The sequence below is a fragment of the Tauraco erythrolophus genome, chromosome 14 (genome assembly GCF_009769465.1).
Source record: "Tauraco erythrolophus isolate bTauEry1 chromosome 14, bTauEry1.pri, whole genome shotgun sequence".
Taxonomy (NCBI): Eukaryota; Metazoa; Chordata; class Aves; order Musophagiformes; family Musophagidae; genus Tauraco; species Tauraco erythrolophus.
The window spans coordinates 8,798,751-8,817,105 of NC_141478.1; the positions used below are offsets into that span (position 1 = coordinate 8,798,751).

The 18,355-nt window shown below is 51.9% G+C and overlaps 1 protein-coding gene across 1 annotated transcript; it reads right to left on the reverse strand.

The window, feature by feature from the left end:
* Window positions 1-1,827: 1,827 nt before the first annotated feature.
* DET1 (DET1 partner of COP1 E3 ubiquitin ligase) lies at window positions 1,828-12,814 on the reverse strand. The gene is made up of 5 exons (XM_009984928.2): window positions 12,787-12,814; window positions 11,523-12,631; window positions 8,328-8,518; window positions 6,484-6,675; window positions 1,828-2,764 (listed from the first exon to the last, which is right to left on the reverse strand). Exons 2-5 carry the CDS (start codon window positions 12,603-12,605, stop codon window positions 2,575-2,577), a joined length of 1,656 nt encoding a protein of 551 aa, XP_009983230.1. The 5' UTR covers window positions 12,606-12,631; window positions 12,787-12,814; the 3' UTR covers window positions 1,828-2,574.
* Window positions 12,815-18,355: the final 5,541 nt, after the last annotated feature.

Genomic DNA, 18,355 nt, shown 5'->3' on the forward strand with positions numbered 1-18,355 from the left:
CAAAATTTCAAGCATGAGACATTTTTCTTTCAATACATTCTGTAATAAAATTAACTCTGTTGTAGATACAAAATGCAGCAGCCAAGATCAGAGGATCTGCTATGCTACTCCAAGGCAATTAGTACCCAGAATGATCAATCAGTTTTGTCTGCAAACATAATAAGAAAATACCTAGCACTTATCCAGCACTTTTTATCCATGAATCTCAAAGTGTTTTACAAAAGCTGAAAATATGTTTTTGGCCTCATTTACGGAGAAGAAAACACCAGCTGGAACAGGAAGAGATTTGCCCCCAGTCACAGAACAATTTAATAGCAGAGCTAAGAAAAGATCTCTCGTCTCTCAGCCCCCAGTCCAACAATCCGTGCCATGCTCTCTGCTTCACACAGGACAGCCTGAATCTGGCAAAAGACCTGAATGCAGAAATTATTTATACTTTTGTCACTGGAAAAAAAAAATCTAAATGGAGATCTGACAGCTATTTTAGTAAGTCCTGACCTCTCAGGCTGTGACCCCAAGAAGTAAACCCAGTCTTGGATGGAGCTGCTGAGAGCTTTGGAAAAGAAAAAAAAAAAAGTCTCATACTGGAAGTGTGAACAAATGTGAGAGTGGTGCAGAGGAGGTAAATCCATGATCTACAATGTGCAATGATTCTCCACTTGGAGCTTTAATTGAATGTTTGAGGAACGGATCACAGGATAAAACCCTAAAACCTTGACAAATAGTGTTATTAGATGGAGAGGAACCTGGAGCTAAAGCACGCATGGCCTGACACCTCCTCTGTTAGCAGTCTTCTGACCTGAAGTCGCTCCTGACAGACCTGAGAAACCAACAGTGCAAACACCAGGAAAAGTGTTGGCGAAATACAATGTCTTACCCTAGAAATATGTTTAGCAAGGCCAGGAGAAGAGAGAAGTACCATGAGACAGAGAGTAAAGGCTGATTCGAGGACCCCAGGGCACCTTCCCTTACGAGGTCCACTATTCAGGCTATAAGCATGCAGCAGTTACCCACAGAGTTATTTTCCTGTGCATTACCATGCAAAATTAATGCATGACTTCAATACTGCTCTTCACAGGCGTGTGGCCACAACACATCACCCACAGCTCATTTTGGTCCAAACCAGACACCCACAGGGTCCTTTAAAGCAGAGGGTCTCCCATGTATAAGCACCAATTTCCTAATGCCTCTCTGTACCTCCCATAGGAACAGGCCAACAGCAGGCTCCAGCTTCCGACGGAGCGGCTCGCGATGCTGGGACGGCTGCACTGTCTGGCAGCACGCAGTTATAAACCAGCCCGTGTGCAGAAAAAAACAAATGTTAGCCTACAATTAGAAACTCCATTTTTAAGAGAGAAGGGCAGGCCAGCATCCTCACCAGCCCGTGGTGGCAGGTAATATTACACCCAGGAGCTGGTTTTGTCGGCAACATAAACACAACAGTGCTCCAGTCAGCATCAACACACGAGCCAGCTGTGCTCGGAAGCCTGGGAACAGCAAACGGGGTTCTCACAGAGAACAGCGTGCCAAACAGGGACAGGTAGGCAACCTAAGTCAACAAGTTCACCTCCTGACTGCAAACTTGCAGCAATGCACATTAATTCAGGTCTCCTTCCTCCTTTCTGGGGAAACCCAAATGCTACTAACTCTCCACACTCACACTCTCAACGTGCAGGAGGGTGCCAGCAGCTGGGTCACCCTTTCCCTCAGCAGCAGAACCTGCAGATCAGATGGCCGTGAGGATTCATTCCATGCTGCAGAAAAGTCCTTCTGATGTGAGCAAGGCGCTGCTGTTGCTCCCCACACCCTTCCCACCCACCCATCTTCCTTCTGTGCCCACCTCCTCGTGCACTAGAGACACCGCCAGCTGCCCTGGCTTTCTGGTATCAACACCTCACCTTTCACTCAGGAGCTTTTACAGATACTAAGGCACAAAGATTCAGTGATTTGCATAAGAGTCAGGAACACACCTCATGTCTCTTAATTGCAGTGATTTCTCACATCTTTTTTTCCTGACCTCTTGCATATTAAAATCATGTGAGTAGATTGTGTGGCTGAGAATAGGATTTCATTTCCCTAGTAATACTGAAGATACAAACACGGGTAATTGTACTTCTAAGCCCTTCCCACGGCTTCCAGCCATCTCTTCTATGACAGGCTGCTTGTGTCAACAAGGTAGGAGAGTGCCAGTGCAGAAGGGAGCACTCCACAAATGTGTTGCAAAGCTCCATCTTTGCCATCCTAAGGCCTACAACACGAGAGAAAATGGGCATGCCTCTGGGAAACCAGAAAAGGAACCTCAGCTACACCTTGTTCCCTGTTCCTGTTGGTGAACAGCAGCCGCACTTAATGCAGCGAGACTTCCACAGTACAAGCAGGGTCAGAAGAAACATTCACAGGTCTGACTTGAGCATATCAGCTTTCCACAGCTGAGTGTCCTGCAAGATGCCAGCTGGTAGGGGCTCCCAGGTGAGGTTTCAAGACAGGAGTGACGGTTTGGTTTCCTAGAAGGCGTGCGTGGCTTTGGTGTGTCTGTGGCAGAGGTCTAGACCCGAGGAGAGCAGCCGTGTCGCACTACGTGCAGCTGTGCCTCATGTGGAAGTTCACCACGTACTCTGCATTAGTGCGCTGCACCGAGATGGCAAAGGGCTCGAAGGGGTGGAAGGTGAACGCAACCAGGCGCCGCACTGTGTGATTGATGGGTCGTCCCAGGAGTCCCGCCTGGATCTCAAACTTCAGGAGGCCAGAATCACGAGCATAAAATCTAGAAGGAAGAGAAAGTCAATGACGGCTGTTCCCAACTATTGACTTTGCCATCTGGGCTCTTCACACACAGAGACAAGTGCCTCGTTCAAAATCTACTACTCCCTCAGGAGCAGGAGGTCCTCAGCTTGATGTCTGGATCTTGGCTATACAGGAAGGTCCCTCCCAGGGCAGCTAGTTCTCCACTGCTTAGAAAAGTCTGACTTCATTTTTGTATCATCAGTGAGAGAATTCTGCCTGTCACTGTGGTGGATGCAGCTGACTTCACAAGAGGGTGTAAGTTTGGTCCAGACCCCACCTGTGCTGACTCTCCATCGTTTCTTAATGCAAGCTGCTCCCCTTGATCCCTAAGGCAGATTTGCCACACAGAACTGAGCTTGCTTCCCTAAGCAATGGCCTTCGCTCCAGGTGTAAGGCCATCATCCCCTTTCCTCTCCTGCTGCTGCCAGGGAGGCTTTACACTGCTATGCTTGTGCCTCACCACCTCCCTGTTAAGTCAAGGAAGGTGAACAGCTGGATCCAGTTCTGCTAAAGGGCACCAAGGTGGCACTTTACAGTTCAAGCGAGGCTTTGCAGTCCCTTTTAGATTTCCATCAAAAAAGCATTAACGAGATAGGCTGGGCAGGAAGAGCACGTGGTGGATAACACTCAACAATCACAGCAAGAGCAGAGGTCAAGGAAAACCTTGCGTCCTTCTGCTACCACCCACAAACCTGCCTGTGGGTCAAACTCCTTTGTGTCTCCAAACAGGTGAGCTCTGGAACACAGCTTCAGCACGAAGCGAACATTGCCGAGGGGATGAGGCAAACTGCTGAAGAGACAGACGAGTCTCGGAAGCTCTTTGCTTCTTCAACCTTCTCTGCATGCTCTGTGCAACCAGTGTAAGCTCAGGTAACACAACTATCCTGTGCTGCTGCGGGGACAGAGGACTCTCTGCGATGACACTACTTTCCCCAAGACTTTGGTGGAGGTTTCTGGATGTGGTACCTTCACAAAGCAGCTGGGCTCTAACTCAAGTCCTCACCCTGAAGCTATCTCAGTTTGTTAGACCATTTTCTCCGCTCTTTCAGTTTCGGGCGCAGAATTGCCATTTTGTCTCCCAACTGTTCCCTTTTCCACCATCACTTAGTACATGTGAGTATTTTGCATTTTCCTGTGGTTTTAACTCGGAGAATGCTTTTAATCTCAGAGCACGTTTCCCCCCCGCCAGCAATACGGTGCACTCAGCTCTCAGCCTGGAAGAACGGGTGATGACAGATACAGGCAACGCTGTTCAGGAGCAGACATACTCCACATTTTAACAACAGCCTATTGAGAACCTCATGTTCTTCCTGGAGGGCCACTCTCCTCTCCCTTCCCCTGAATCAAAGTGCCAGCCAGCCCTGCCTGAAAATTGCACACAAGAACCCAGCAAGAGAGTCACAGTCTTGGTATTCAGCTTTTCAAAAAGCCCTTTCCCTCCTACACAAGACTGGGTATGCAGAGGGTCATTCTTTAAATAAAGCACAGTCCCCCCTCTGCTCCTCTCTCTCCCCAGTTCACAATAATTTACTACTCAAGATGAAGCTCCCTGTAATCTCAAAGATGTGCTCAGTTTGGTATTTTTAAATCTATTTTTAAAAATGCTCTGCAATCAGAGGCCATTTCCATGGGCTCTCACTCTGGGGATAAATTAGACACTGCAATATAAAATTGTATGTCAACAGAAACAGCAAGACCAGCCTTTTCAAACTGTATAAAAATGGAAGATTTATCTGCAGACCAATTTTTTGGTTAAATGGCTCCTTATTAGCCATCTAGATGGATTTTAGAGACCCCCTACTATAGGTAAGGCTGTGTTAGAGCCTCTTCCTCACAAGTGCCATCATTTCACCCAGTGAATATCTCTTCAAGTCTCCTGAAAAGATACTGGAGACAGCAGTGATAGGGAACCTGAAGTCCTTCCCTCCTGAGAGCAAACCACTGGTCTCTCAAGTAGCCAGAGACAAGAGCTGAACCTTCTGAGATGCAGAAAGGCACTAAGGCTTAAAGGGACACAATGCAGAGGCACTAAAACCGATGTATAAAAGATCTGGAGGCCTTCCTATCTCACACATGATGCCAGGAAACTGCACGCAGATTACAACACCCTGAGCTGCCGCAGGGTTTTGCACTCCAGCCAATTACAGGACTTACATTACAAATCCTGTGGCCCCTCATTTCCAAGCCCTCTAACCACAACGGGCAGCAGCATTACTTTATTAATCTCTTTGTTTTGCATGTGAGAACCACAGCAGCACTATTTCAGCTACTGAATGGTTAAGGTTAGTGCCTCATCTTCTACTTACTTTCCAAAAACCAGGAGCCCCACTGCTAGGAGGCCCTATTCAAGTCCTAATTGACTCTGCACAGCTTTGAGCTTTAAAAGCTCTGGCTCTGAAACGCCAGTTTGCTCCGGGGAGGGAGGGAGGGAAGGTGGCACTCTGCTTTGTTTACTACAAAGACGTAACCGCAGCAAATGACTGCGGTTTCGCTCCCTTTTGTCTGCAGGAGCCATACGCAGGTTGGGCTGGCAGACAACTGCCGCCCTGCAAGTTTTCCCAGCGTCAAGCATGACAAGGGGGAAAGGGCAGGCTTTTCTCTGCAGATAACACGGGAGCTGGAGATCAAACCAAATCATACAGGCAGAAAAATCAATTAAATATACATAGTCTGGGAATTGAGAGCACAGGAATAATCAGAGGTTCCCCACCACCTGAGTCAAGGCCAGGGGAGACATGAAACCACTTTTTGAGAATGCATTGATGAAAATAAAGTTGGGAAACCGGCCAGAATGGTCTCCCTAGGCTGCCTAAGCCCCCAACATGTGTGCAGTCACTAAACAAAGCACTTAGGCATTGAAGGCTCTCTTTGTTTTCAGAGCATAGGTTTGCTTTTGCAGAGCTGTAAGTGGAAAGACTATTCTGCCTGGAGAACTCGGGCTCTTTGAGCCTTTCAGGCCGGAGATGTTGGATTTTTAACCACTACTACTTGCAGCCATGGCTGCAGCCAACAAAAAGAAATAAATAGTTCTGTTTTTTCTTGAAGAAGCATTGCAAACCTCTTTATTCCCAAGCTCGGATTTATTCCTCCTGCCAGCATCAAAGACTCAGACAGAAGAGGCACAGAATGGCCCCTTACACCTGGCTAAAACTCCTACCACAGAAACAAACTTCCTACAGATCACAGCAAGAAGAGAGGTATGAAGAGTACAGCTCCCAGGGTGAGAACTGTAAACAAGGAAAGTCTGAAAATAGCTAAATCAACACCACAAGTATTCCGATTAACACCTAACCCACCTGCTATTTTATTCACAGGACAAACCAGATCATCCTTGCCAGCTAAACCCACATGCCCAAAAGGGATCCTTCCGGCACAGGAAAGCAGGCATCCAGAACCATATCACTCTGCAGCCCGAACACAACGGCAGGGCTGCAAGAACAGGAGGAGGAACAGGAGCATTCATACGGAAAAGGCTCAGGCTTCACTACCCAAACATTCCCCAGGGCAGCTCAGCGAGGTCTGAAGAGCCCTCCCACACAGACAGGATAAAACAGTTACCGCAAGGACAGAGGCCACGCTTTGTGGGGCTGCTGAAACAAACCCTCTGATGAAAGGATGTCATAAGAGAAAGGCCTCGATCTGCTCCCTGTGCTGCACATTTGATGCCACGCAGCAGAGTTGATTTAGTTTGTTCCCTACCTTATAGGGTGGTCACCGCAGGTCTTGGGCCGCTCCATGACTGACACCCACTTGTCATCATAGCTGAAAAGGGAGAGGTCGAGGTACGGGCTGCCACTGTACGACTGGGCGCTGATGGGGAGCTGGCCCAGGAGCCTCCGCACAGCCTCTGTGTGCCCTCCATACTTGGCATTCACAATAGTGTCTTTAAACCTGTAGTAAACCAAGAAACAGGTTTGACTCACAAAGGCCACAGGTGAACAGCACGGCTTAAGTAAACTAAGGAGGGAAACTGAGAGGGAAAGAAAACCAGCAGCAGTGTAAGAACTGAAACAGCTCATTTCTAAAGGTGTATCACAGTGATTCAAGTATCAGCCACTTCTGGCGACCTTTTTATCCTCCCTCATCATTACTGTTCCTGCTCTGAAAGTCCAAACTGACAGAAAGACAAGACTGTGCCTACCCACAAAGTCTGGCCCCAGCTGCTCTGCAGCACAGGAAATGAACAGGATCAGAAACAGGGAGAGATGGATTAGCAGCTTATCAGTCAATCCAAGTTTTACCACGAAGCCTGGAAACAGCATAAACAAAAGCCAGAGGTTTTCACAGTAACAGTTGAGTCCTTAATGTTGACATGAGAACCCTCTCTCTAGCTGCTACGTTTTAAACACGTAAAGGGAGAAACCTTAGATGAGGAAGAACCTTGAAGAGAAGTCTAAAGCTCTTCAGAAACTACAGTGACCTGAAAGTTCTTCCTAGTGGGGGGAATAACACAGGCTGGATTTCCCTTTCCAAGTAAAACTCGAGCTTTCCATTTCCAAGAGCAGTCAGATCAGCTGCAGGGATGTCATACATGAAGGAGGGTAAAACATTTCTATTTGACCAAAAACACTCAGCCAAAAGCCAGCTTGCTGTGGATTATGCTTTATTATACTTGTTATTTAAGTTAAACACTCCTGTTACAGGCCCCTGTAGCCAAGGGGATGAAAAGATTCTCCTCCCTACTTCAACACAAGGCAGGAGTTGTCCTTTGGGTGCCTGTGGTGAGTGCTTTTATTCTCTCTCCCACTAAGCACTGCGGATTTCCTGACAGGCAGCTCTAGAAAGTTACAGACACAGTCAACTTCCTCTTAGTTATGTGACGCCAACCTAAAATCAACAGCAGCTTCACGCCCATAAGTGATTGCCAAGTACTTTGGATGATGTGAAACAAGTCACTGGAAGAACAAAACACCTTGACTCACATAAAAATATATTCCAAGAGCAATAACACACTCTGCCTCATTAAAACCACATTTGACTCTTAAAGCACATTCTAGAAACTCAGATTATTTTGATATTTTGCTCAGCTTTCACAATAGGTCTAGGCAGAGGAGCTTCCTTTCTCCTAGCAGTTTAACAAGAACCACGAGCTTGTGACTGACGTTGGAAGAAATGCTACAGAACACAGTTTGATAACACTAAATTCAGGGAATGCCACTTGGCAAAATACACCCAATTAGATGATGCTAGCATCTTGACAAATCTTATCTTCAGGGACCTAAGCTACTGGGCAGTAACACTTTAATAACCTCCAGAAGAGTCACTGCTCAAGGAGAGCTGGAAACATCTTTGCCTCAAAATTCCTTTTCCTTCTTCTAAAAACTGGATTGCTACTCTTTGTTCCTCCCTATAACGAGACAGATGCTGTGGAATACAAAATCATATGCATGAGGCTGCCAGAAGAACCATGTACGGTCCAGACCCAGCATCGGTGCCAATGGAACCGGTTTTCTCGGGGTTGCCGTTGTTGTTTGATACTAGCCTTCAGCTGGCGGGGGCGGGCGTGTGTCTATACGGTATAAAGCATGCTCCGAATGGCTCACCGGCGCTGGATCTGCCTGGCAAAGTTGTTGCTGGAAGCTGAGCAGGGAAACTGGACCGCCTCACTGTGCAGGGTGGCATTTCTGAAGAGGTCGCAGAAGTTCTCAAACAGCTCCAGCAGCTCGTCGGACGTATTCTCGAACACAGCAATAACCTCTGTGGTCACCATGTTGTACACAACGAAGAAGGAGGGCTGGGGAGAGAGGCAGAGGCAGCGGTTACCCAGGAGAGCACAGGTGGGGAAGCTGTCCCCTCCTTCTCCCATGGGACACCGCAGACCCTATCCACATTTCTCTGCAGCGCAGGAGAATCCCACATCCTCACACTAATCCATTCTGCTATTCAAATGCCTCAACAGGTAGCAAATTATCCACCTCTTCACCATGATTATTTATGAAGAAAACTTAATGGGTTTCCAGTTTTTCAACTCAAGCTGGATGTCAGTATTTCTGTTTCCTCCTCCTCTCTGCCCTCCACCAAATCCAAAACACTTTCTGAAGTGCCCAATTTAATTTTCATTCCTGCTGACAAAACTATTTTAAATCCAGTGCTAGCTGGCCACAAATTATTTTTTCCTTTGCACAGAGACGTTATTTTCTTCTCCCTCTTAATATTTCCATCACACAGAGATGAGCCTTTTTAGTGTACTGTGCACTACACCACTGCCCACAAAAAGCTGTGCCCTCCAGGTACCTCACCAGCACAGAAATGAAAATCTGAAAGACGTTAATGACTTTTTTAATGCCAACGTTCTCCTGCAATAAGGCCCAGGCACCGCACTGTGGATTGGCAACGGCAGCGTTTCATGGCACGAACAAGGAAGAAATGGGGGAAAAGGTGACATTGTGTCAGTGCAGCTACATCACAGGGACAAGACATTCCCATCCTATTGGGAAGGGGTAGATTCAATCCTTGCTCATCACAGGTAGCTTTTGTTAGAGAGAGGAGTGCTAACAGCCCAGCAGCCCAAAGCAAGAACCTGCCCCTACTTGCAAGATAAGGAACTCCTGTGGTATATGCATATACCTGGTTAAATCTTCTGTCAATAAAGGCAATTTCTAAATGCCTCACCTTCCACTCCAAAATAATGCTCAGGGATGACGACAAGCACTCTGTCCACCCCACCCACCTGCAAATATCACAGGGTTTGTTTGTTTTACAATCCCAAAATAAATTGTGATAATACAATCCAGCCCCCACACGTCAAAATGAAGCGCGCCAGATGAGGTTACTCACTAGACTACCGCCTGAGGAAAGGGAAGCCCTTCTGAGATACAGGGTTGGAGCAGAGAGAAAATTAAAAAAGACAGCAGAAGGAAAAACTACTTACATCGTTGGAGATTGCAGGGAGTATTCTCCAACCTTAAATAAAAAAGTTCCTCTGCCAGGTTAACACACAGGCACATCTACAGGATGCTCTTGACCAGAGAAACTACACTCACTGCTTTTTAGCAGCACCTGTGACAGACAAGCCACCACAGCATGGGTGGCAGGAGTCAAGCGTCACAAAAAGGACACAGCAAAGCTGGTAAGTCAGCAACGCAAGCCTAGAACAGCAACAAAAATCCCCAAGCTACGTACACACAGCACATGATTAAAAATCTTGAAGTATTCAGTGCAGACCCTGACAAAACACAAGCAACCCACAAGCATGAACATTGACTTCCTCAACCTTCTTGGCAGAGAAGCCAGGGAGAAGAGAGGAGCCTGAAACTGGACGAAATCTCATGATCCTCTCTGATAGAATAAAAAAAAAAAATTGGAGCTTTAGGTATTTTGTGAGCCAAGCTTTCTTCAGGAAGCCCCAACATAAAGCCTACATTCAGGCAGGTCTGCGGAGACTGCTCCACATCCAGAATCATCTCCTGAAAGAACCAAGATGCCTTTCCTCCACCAGAAAACTCGCTGCCTGAGGAACACTACAAACAAACCACAACCTGCATCTTAAAGTAACCCTCAGGTGAAGCAAGTCAAGAGCATGCTGCAGCAAACCAGGCACAAAAGCTTTGGTAACCACAGCTGACATCAAAGCTGAGCCTACCACAAACATTCACATCAGGGTCAGGAGCACCGTTCCAGACACGAGCAAGAGGCAGGCCACTTCCACAAAGCTTTAATGTTTTGAGTCAGCTGCTCAATTTTACATGAATGGGTCAATTTGATTATATTAAGCCTCACCTATTCCCTCCCAAAGTAATTCCCCCAAACAAACAGCACATAGGAGAAAAATTTTAAAAAATTAAGTCATCCTCTAGGAAGAATTAGACTAAGGCAACACAAAAAGAACTACTATCCATTTCTTCCAGAATCTAAGGACTGGATCTGGCAAAGATGGGGAGGAAGAGAAGGATGTGAAAGAAAAACAATCATCTAGGCAACAGTCAGACCTACACGCAGCATGGGAGTTTTGTAACAAATTTTTGCTAAATACTTCCAACAGAATCAAAACTAAGTAGATTACAGGAATAGAACAGGTTAAAGAAATATCCTCAGTTTCACAGAGCTCAAAACCTGACCACCACTCTAACAACAGCAAAGAGAGACAATCAGCCTGCGGGATGGTGAAACGTCTGGAGAGACCCAGCACTGACTGAGCTACATTCGCGATAATTCTAACTTCTTTAGTACTAAACTGAAAGGAGAAGCAATTGGCACATTAGCCAGACCTAAGAGCTACTACTCCAATTTGGAGAGACCATAAACACTACCTCTGACACAAGCCTGAAAGACTAAGTATGTAGGCAGAATAGAAAAGGTAATTCTAGTGGGGAAAAGTGCAGACTATTATATTCAAAAACATGTTGAAGATCCATGAGAAAAGGAGTGACTACCTCTACAATATAAACGCACTACATGAAACAGCAGCAGCTAAAAAAAGATAAATCAGGTGGTGTTTTGGGAGCTGAAGAGGGTTGTACAGCATCTATGAGCATGGGGAACAATCCCTGGAGAAAGGGAACTCGATAACCGCGTCAGATCTTTGCTCCCTCACTTTTAGTTGAGAAGGAAGCAATGGAATTGGGAGCAAAAGATACGAAGGTTATTAACCACCGGAGGCATCAGATGTTCACACAAGAACGAAGCACCAGGGGCCTGAACAACACCGACAAGCTCAGCCGAGGAACGCAGCTCACGGCATTGTACCTGCCTAAGCACTGGCCTCAGAGCAACAAGCAACCTGAGGAGGCAGGCAGTACCTGGGAAGGATCTGTCACCCGCAGCGTGACCACATCTTCACTAGTGTATTTGATAAACAGATGGTTCTCATCCAACAGCTGCATCTTCCACATGCGGAGCTGCCTCAACTGATCAAAGTACTGGAAGAACCTTCTTTTCGCTATAGCACTCCCATCCTGCTCAGCCCTTCTCCACAGGTACACCAGCAGCCTGTGCTTCAAAGAGTTTATGAAGGGCTCTTTGTAGGGGTTGGCCATCCCCGTCTGAGTGTCCCGCTGCACCTCGGGATACACCGCAGACAGCGTCAGGAGATCGTCCTCGTAGCAGAAGCGGCCGATAGTCCGCACGTCAATGAACGTTCCCTCGGGCGTAACTTGAAAGACATGAATGGTCTGTTGCTGCACAGAGAGAATGGCCAAGATGTTCTTATAGAGGTACAGCCCCTGGTTGTGAGACAGGATGACTTTGTCACACTTGAAAGTCCGCGTGTCACAGAGTCTGCCCGTGTGGAGGTCTATGATGTGCAAGGAATAATCCTCCAAGGGGGATCGGGGATTAGGGGTCACCGACTCGCTGTTGCGGTACACCTCAAAGAAAGGAGGGTGAGGCTCCTCGGGAAGGTAGGCGGCGGAACCAACAATCACATAGCGACAGTCGTCGGTGAACAGGCTGCACTCGCGGTTCAGGTGCTCCCCATTGGAGGCCACGTTGGTGATATGGAGCAGGACAAAGAAGCGTTCAAAGAGCCGCCCCCGGATGTTGACAGATCTTTGGTCGTTGCCATTGGCCAGGATCTCTCCCTCGTAGCCTTGCAGGAGGTCTTCCGCCGCCTGGCAGCCTTGATACTCGTAGATCTCCAGAGAGGTCTGGTCAGAGGAGAAGGCGATGAAGTAGCGGCCATCTGGGGAGAACTTGCGCAAGAAGCAAGGCGGCTTCTCCACGTTGACCACAGTGAAGTTGGGGAAGACGTTCTGGTGGAAGACACGGACTTGGTGCCAGTGGGTGCCAGCTTTGCCCGAGCTGATCCGGCGGCGCTCCAGGCGGTGGATGACATTCTGGTTCTGGATACGGCGAGGCTTGATCGTGGGGGCATCATGGTCCATGGTCAGAGCTCTACTTCATCTTCACCCTGCTGGGGAGAGAGTACACACATGCCCTGGGACCACACCGAGATGGGTGGAGAATTCAGGGTACTGACGGAACTGCTTGCATGGATTAGAGGTGGGGGACAGGCACCATAGCACCCAGGGGGCTGGGGGTGTTGGCTGAAAGGTGCAGACCCACCTTTGGAAGAGAGAAGACGACACAGAAGAACCCTGGGGGAGGTGAAGAGACCAGGAGAGAGACCTCAGTGGAAGGTCCCAGGGAAAACGGGGAGCCCAGAGAGAACCCCAGTGTGCTGTGGGGCGATGGGATCTGCAGACCTGTCTGCTCAAGAGGGAGGCACAGGGGGCACCGGGAGGGGATGGAGGAAGCCGGGGAGAGGGGCAGGCACGAGTGGGCACTAAGGAAATGAAGGGAGCCCCCAGACACTGGGAGGGAGGCCGGGGAGCCAGGGATAATTCGGAGACCTGCTCGCGGACAGGCAGGCACAGGGAACTTGAAAAGCACGGCGGGCGCGGGGCCAGGGGAGCCCAGGAGGGTCACCGGGAGAGGGGCGGCCCACGGGCCGGGGGGGAGGCCCGGGAGCCGGGGGCTGTGGAGTCACTCCGGGCTCCAGGGGAAGCCCAGGGGAAGCAGCGGGGACTCCGGCTGCTCTCCCGCCGGCCTGGGCGGTGAGGGGACACGGGCGCCGCGGGGGCCCGGCCGAGCACGGACCCGGGGGAGCCGCGGTGGGGCCGAGTGCGGGGCGGGAGGACGCCGCGGCTGCGCTCACCGCTCGGGCCCGGCGCTGGGTCCCGCCGCCGCCGCTGCTCACTCTATGGCCGCCGCCATCTTGCCGCCACTGCACGACGACGCGCCGCCACGGCGGCGGCGACAGGAAGTTACAAGAGCAACTTCCGCTCGGGATGAGCGGGCCAGAGAGGCGGCCCGCGGCTGGGCCAGACTGTCGGCAGGCCGGGCCGCCCGCGCCCCTGGCGGCCGGAGGGAGCGCTGCAGGGCGCGGCCGGTCGCCTCCTGCCGCCGCCGAAACCGCGGACCCTCCGCACCCCTCCTGCACCGCGGCACCCCTCCTGCACCATCCTGCACCCCTCCTGCACCATCCTGCACCATCCTGCACCCCTCCTGCACCATCCTGCACCCCAGCACCCCTTGCACCCTATCCCAGCACTCCCTGCACCCATCCTGCACCCCGGCCACCCCATCTCAGCACCCCCTGCATCCCCATCCAACCACCCCCAAGCCCCCTGCACCATCCTGCACCTCCATCACCGAACACCAAACCCCCCAAACCCCCCATGCCTGGAGCACCCCAGACCCCTCCATCCCCAGGCACCTTGTGCACCCCGAGCCCTGCACGGGAACACCCCGGGGGACCCCGTACCTGCTGCCCACCAGCGTACCGGGGTGCACCCCGACACCCCAACAAGCGGCAGAGATCGGGGTCACACCGAGGCACCGCTTTGGGCTTTCTGAGGGGCTGGAAAGCCTCTCGCTTGCCCAGGCTTGCATCAGCAGCCCCCCGCTCCCAGCCATGCATTAGCGGCCCAGGCAGCCGGCACGGCTCCGAGGGGCACTCGTCCCTCAAAGGGAAGGAAGAAGGAATGTCAGGGGGCCCTTGAGATCCATTTGCCGGCCTCTCACCGAGGCCGAGCTGCTGCGCTGGTGCTTGGAGCCACTCCACCGGCAGGCTCGGGAGCCGAGAGGAGGGCACGGGTGGGATTCTCGAACTGGGGTGCTGGGGAGCCCGCTGGGGCACACCCCAGTCCTGGGGCTGGGTGGCCCCGCAGGGATGCAGCAGCAGTACCCAGCCAGCATCGCACTGCCATGGAGGGGGGATGCTCCTGTTGCGCCAAAGCTCTCACCGTCGAACTTCCCAGGGATCTGCTGTGTATTTTGAGGGATATTTTAGGATTCCATTGGCAGCAGGCTGGAGCAGGACCCCATTGCCCCAGGGATGGAACCAAGGTGGCTCCAGCTGCCTTCCCGCGAGGATGGCGGAAGGCAGCCTGCCTGGCACCCCTCTGCAGTGGGTAGGGGACACTGAGGGACTGAGGGACCCTCGGGGGGACCCCACTGCCACCCCACCTGCCTGCTCCATTCCCATCTCCCAGAGGTTTCACGCCCAGCAGCCGCATCCTATGTCCTTTCCCACTCTCCCCGCTGCCTCCCGCTTGCACGAGGCGCGATGACAAGACTAAAATGAATGGCCCCGGTGTCCCTCTTTGTCTCTTTGCCTCCTGCCTAATTAATTGAGATCCACCTTAATAGGATCAAACTAAATAACAAAGAGCATCCAACCACACAGCAGCTGGCAGAAAAACAACCGCCCGGCACACATACACGGAAAGACAGCTCGCCGGACAAAACAGCCATTAATATGGCAGCAATTAGTGCTTCCGGAGGTAGTAACTTCATCACCACAATCTTCCCACAGCCACAGACCCCCTGGTGCTGGGGAGGGGATCGGGGGACCCTCACTGGAGTGGTTTCATCCCTCGACAGGGATTTGCATCAGGTGCAATGAATCTTATCACGGGCACAAGGCTGGGGCAAAGTTAGTCCCCCTTTGTTTTGGCCCGGGGGGAGGCAGGAGGTGGCCAGGTTGTGGGACCTGACCTCTCCCCGAGCAGGTGCCAAAGGCTCAAGGCCCCCAGGATGTTTCACCGGCTGCAGTTTCCCACCTTCTGCAGTGTTTCATGCCACCCCTTGGGGAGACGGCACTGGTGGGGATGGGACACATGGCTGATGCCATCCTCGTCTGTTGGGGGACGGTGGGGAGGTGGGGTGCCTGTCTACACATCCCCAGGCCAGGGGGAGATGGCAAGCCTCAGCCCAAAACACCGAGCATAGGTACAGGGGTTACTGGGGGCTGGTCCAGGGGGTTGCTGGGCTCCTCCAGCCTGGCAGAGCAGCTGAAGGTCCATGGCTTTGGGTCTCATTGGGCTTATTTTGGTGGAAGAAGCAGTGTTTAAAGAGGAGCCTTCACAGTGAGCCTCAGTGCCAGAGCGACATCACCAACCCCACCACTGCTTTGCCAGTGCTGCATCCATCTCCAGCCCGTTTCTGCAGAGCCAGTGGATGGGTTAAAAGAAAAATAAAAAATTGCAGCCCGTTTGGGCTGGTTTGGACGATTTCTCCCGTTCCTGAAGCAAGGACCCTTCTGCTGTTTCTGCTTTGGCTGTTTACCAAAAGCCTCCCAGCTCTGGATCCTGCGGCTCCTTTTCCAGGATTAGAGAGGGTGCGTAAGGAGGACAGCAGTGGGGAGATGGCAGGGCTGGGCTGCTCCCCTCCTGCCTGCCCCACCAGCCAGATACAACCCCCAGCGTGACATCACTGCGGAGACAAGCTGGACTGTGTCTTTGCAGGGATGCTCAGGGACGGAGAAAACCCTCCAGGTCCTGAGAAAACCCTCCAGGTCCTGAGCACTGCTGTCCACCTCCCACGGCTGCTGAGCTCGGTCACTGCCGACTTCCCAGTTGTGCCAAGGGTGGGGAAAAAGAGAAAAAACACTCTCTTTTTTTTTTTAATATAAAAAAAGGAAGGTGAAGTTTGCACAAGAGCCCCGCGCAGGGAGGAACGCTTCAGCCCTCAGGAGCTGGTCCCTCCCTGAGGGAGCTGGTCTTCCCCGAGCTGGGGAGAGTCCATCCCCTCTGCAGGAACCAGCTGCTTTTGTGTTTGTTTTGGTGTTGGTTTTTTTTTTGGGTGAAGCATCGTGGGGATGGTAGCAACAAACTTCAGCTGGGGAGATTCTTATTAGTGTGAGAAAAGAGCAAAGGGAACACAGAGAGACTTTGGATGTTTCTCATTTTTCCAGGAAAACTAGGATGTAATTCAATAGTCAGTTTTTCCCCAAGCCTGGGGGGTGATTTATTTGTATCTACAGTGGGACTTTATTCATATCTACAGTGTTTTGGGTGTCCCTCGCATGAGGAAACATGGACACACTCGCACACAGTTTAATAAAGGGGATGAAAAGATCCTGTCCACTGTGGCTGGAACTCGTGACTCCCAGCCCCACTAAAACCCTGTGGGAGCTGCGGCCCCTTTCCCCATACTGGGGAGGTCTCACCAGGACCAGGCTCCGTCAAAGCCAAGTCTGCAGGTTGCAACACCCCTGGACCTTCGCAGCACTAAGGAAATCTTTCTTTGCCATCAAAGCATCCCTTGCTCTGATTTTAACTGATGCCAGAGGCTCTTTTTGAAGTGGAACTGGGTGACTTTTGAAGGCTGTTCATGGGATCACCACCACTGGGATGTGGTCTGTGGGTCTGGGGTCTGTGGGTGTGGGACTGGGGGCTCCTTTTCTTGCTCCTGCGATTGTCTTGTTTCTGCTCGAAGGCAAGATCTGCTTTAAACACCTTCCAAAACTCTCCTGGCCTTTGCAAAATGCCCCATCACGCGGCAGAGTGCAGGCAGGACCCCAGGGGCAGGAGCTGGGGGGTCACGGGGTGCCCCGTCCTCCCGAGATGCCCGCAGGGACGGCTGGGTACTAACAGGGATCCCCTAAGCACAAGGACAGGCACCCTCCTGGGCAGGGGGACAGCAGCACCCACCCCTGCAGTGGGGTGTCTGGGCTGGGGGCGGGGGTGGAGGGGGAGCATCCATCTGCTACACATCGCGCGGTGAGAGCTGGACCTGCCCACCCACTTAGCCCACAGCCAGCTCCCTGCGGGGGTGACAGCCTTGTACCCACCGTGCACCCATCGCGAGATGACAGCCCTGTCCCCCCTATGCCACCCATAGGGTGACAGCCCTGTCCCTCCCCATTCCACCCGTGGCGCGACAGCCCTGTTACTCCCGTGTCACCCACGGGGGTGACAGCCCTGTGTTCTCCCCATGCCACCCGTGATGTGACAGCCCTGTCGCCCTCGTGCCACCCGTGGCATGACAGTCCTGTCCCCCCCCGTGTCACCCGTGGCGGGGGGCAGCCCGGCAGCCTCCTCCCTCTCGATGCGCAGTGACATTTGCAATCTGTTGCCATGGGCGCTCGGGGACTTTTGCTGTGGAGGGGAATCGCGTTTCTCCCCCCTCCTCCTCCTCCTCCCCTTCCCTCCCTCCCGATGACGTCATGGATGACCACGGTGGTGACAAGGCCACCTGTGGGCTGGTGAGGGGTTTAAAGAGACAGTCTGCAGCTGCAACAGGAGCCCTGGCTATTGTCTCCGCACCTGAAAGCGGGGGGACCTGCAGCCCCCAGACCACCCATCCATCCATCCTTCCATCCCACCCACCCCATCTCATCCCATCCCACCCATCCATCCCACCCAATCCCATTGCAGCCATCCCATCCCATCCCATCCCATCCCATCCCATCCCATCCCATCCCATCCCATCCCACCCCATCCCATCCCATCCCATCCCATCCCATCCCTGCATCCCCTTCCTCCGCTGCCCGCAGCTCTCCCAGGACCGGAGCATCCAAAGCTGGGTCTCGTATCCCTTCCCTGTAGATGCTTCTCCAAGGTAAGGCTGCGCTCCGTGACCCCCTGTCCCACCAGGGAACCCCGATGGGCTGCAGCCCTGAACACCGCCAGCGGTGTCTGGGGCTGCAGTCCATTGGGGTCCCCCAGGAATCCAAACATCAGACAGGGCACCCCCATCTGGAAATGGTTGCTTGTGTCTTGCACTGGGACCCTGTCACCTTCCCCACACCTCCAGACAGGATATGGGGATTATTCCAGAAGACAGGACAAGCCCTGGGACAACAAAACCCCTGTGGTGGCAGATCCCTGCTGCCATTAAGGGGCTG